Source organism: Otolemur garnettii, unplaced genomic scaffold (assembly GCF_000181295.1).
Source record: "Otolemur garnettii isolate 467f Iridium unplaced genomic scaffold, OtoGar3 scaffold00005, whole genome shotgun sequence".
Taxonomy (NCBI): Eukaryota; Metazoa; Chordata; class Mammalia; order Primates; family Galagidae; genus Otolemur; species Otolemur garnettii.
In genome coordinates this window covers 3,247,989-3,250,085 of record NW_003852400.1, presented here as the reverse complement: position 1 = coordinate 3,250,085, position 2,097 = coordinate 3,247,989, and the positions used below count along the sequence as shown (strand labels likewise).

Genomic DNA, 2,097 nt, shown 5'->3' with positions numbered 1-2,097 from the left:
GGGATTCGAACCCGCCACCATAGGTGTATGTGGCTGGCGCCTTAGCCGGTTGAGCTATAGGCGCAGAGCCGAATTTGAAATATTTTCATCAAACTGGTTAACATAGCCTTCATGGCATCCTCTTAGTTACTGTGTTAAGACATTTATATTCTACACCTAGTAAATTTCACGTGTACCCTTGTAAGATGAACCATAGATGTGATGAGTTATCCCAGATCCACCTGGCTCCAAAGACTATCGCCTTCTACCATAGATGTAGCACATTCAGGTTAAAAAGTTTAAGATTATACAACACATTCCAGAGAAAAGTTGAAACCATTTAAGTAAATTTATTTTGACAAAATGAACAGCACTCATCCACATACATGTATTAACAGTGCATGCCCGGCTCGGCGCCTGTGGCTCAAGAGGCTAGGGCGCCAGCCACGTACACCTAAGGTGGCAGGTTCGAATCCCCAGCCTGGGCCCGCCAAACAACGACAGCTGCAACCAAAAATGGCCAGGCGTTGTGGCGTGCGCCTGTGGTCCCAGCTGCTTGGGAGGCTGAGGCAGGAGACTCGCTTGAGCCCAGGAGTTGGAGGTTGCTGTGAGCTGTGATGCCATGGCACTCTACCCAGGGGGAAAGCTTGAGGCTCCGTCTCAAAAAAAAAAAAAAACAGTGCATGCCCCTGAGAAATTAAGTATTTTTACTTAATCGATTCTATTATTTATTTATTTTTTTGGCCAGGGCTGGGTTTGAACTCGCCACCTCTGGCATATGGGGCTGGTGCCCTACCCTTTTGAGCCACAGGCACTGCCCCACTTAATTGATTCTAGGAAGGATCATCCCTTGTTAAGAACAGACCATGACTTTTATTTATTTTAAGATATAAAAAATCCAAGACTTATCCATTTACTCATTCAGGCAGCTTTTCATCATCCTATTTCTTTTTGACAATCAATGTGGACAACCTTGGTAACAGAAAGCTAAGCGGAAGAATACATTGCTAATGTCTTTGTAAAGAAAAGAAACTGATACAGTCAAAATAATTTCACATATAAACTAAACAAACCTTTCTTTTAAGATTCCTGAGAACCCTTGATGGGGACTTACGAACTTGGTGATGCCCACATCAAGTTCGGTGAGTCCGTGCTTCATCATGTCTGCAAAGCTCTCTGCTTCTTCATCCTCTGATAGGGTATCTTCTTCCTCCTCCTCTTCTTCCAATTGAGCCTCAGAATTCTTTTCATCTTTCTCAGCACTTACAGCTTTAAGAGCCCCAGGCACATCTTCACTGCTGGGCAGAGAGTCTTTCCCTAGCCCATCAAGACTTTTGGTTGGACTGCATTCTGAGATCTTTTGTTTTTTTGTTTCCTCAGCTGAGGCCCTGCTGTCATTATCTTCAACAACAACGGACCCACGTTTCAGTGACATGCCAGTCATGTCGGTCATTTCCATCTTTAAGGCTCCGAGAAAACATTTAAGAAAACCTTTCAGGAAGAAAGAAACAGTAGGAAGTAACAATAACCTAGGAAGAAGCCAGATTCAGCAAACAGACACAGTTAACTTTGTTCACAGCATCCTAAAAATCATTTATTAAAATAATTTTTCCTGGGTGGTGCCTGTGGCTCAGTGAGTAGGGTGCCAGCCCCATTTACCAAGGGTGGCAGGTTCAAACCCGGCCCCAGCTGAACTGCAACAAAGAAAAAATAGCCGGGCATTGTAGTGGGTGCCTGTAGTCCCAGCTACTCGGGAGGCTGAGGCAAGAGAATCGCCTAAGCCCAGAAGTTGGAGGTTGCTGTGAGCTGTAACGCCACAGCACTCTACCAAGGATGATAAAGTGAGACTCTGTCTCTAGGGAAAAAAAAAAAAATTAAAAAAGAAAATAATTCTTCCAGAAGAATATACTTTTGTAGGGCTAGAAAGCTGGCACATTTCTGCATGAAACATTGACAGTGTGCATCAAAAGCCTTAAAAATGTGTATGCTCTTTGACACAGAAATACCACTTTTAGGAATTTATCTTAAGAAAATAATTGAGAAAGTACTTAAAGTTTCAACTATAAGGATACTCATTTCAGTGCTATTATATTAGCAAGACAATTTTTTTTTTTTTTT

General features: G+C 42.6%; 1 protein-coding gene across 1 annotated transcript in view; it reads right to left on the bottom strand.

Moving 5' to 3' along the window:
- PUS7 (pseudouridylate synthase 7 (putative)) overlaps window positions 1–2,097 on the bottom strand; it is a 64,448-nt gene that overhangs the window by 53,633 nt on the left and 8,718 nt on the right. Inside the window, 1 exon segment of the mRNA XM_023519621.1 lies at window positions 1,049–1,470. Coding sequence (XP_023375389.1) covers window positions 1,049–1,470 — 422 coding nt within the window.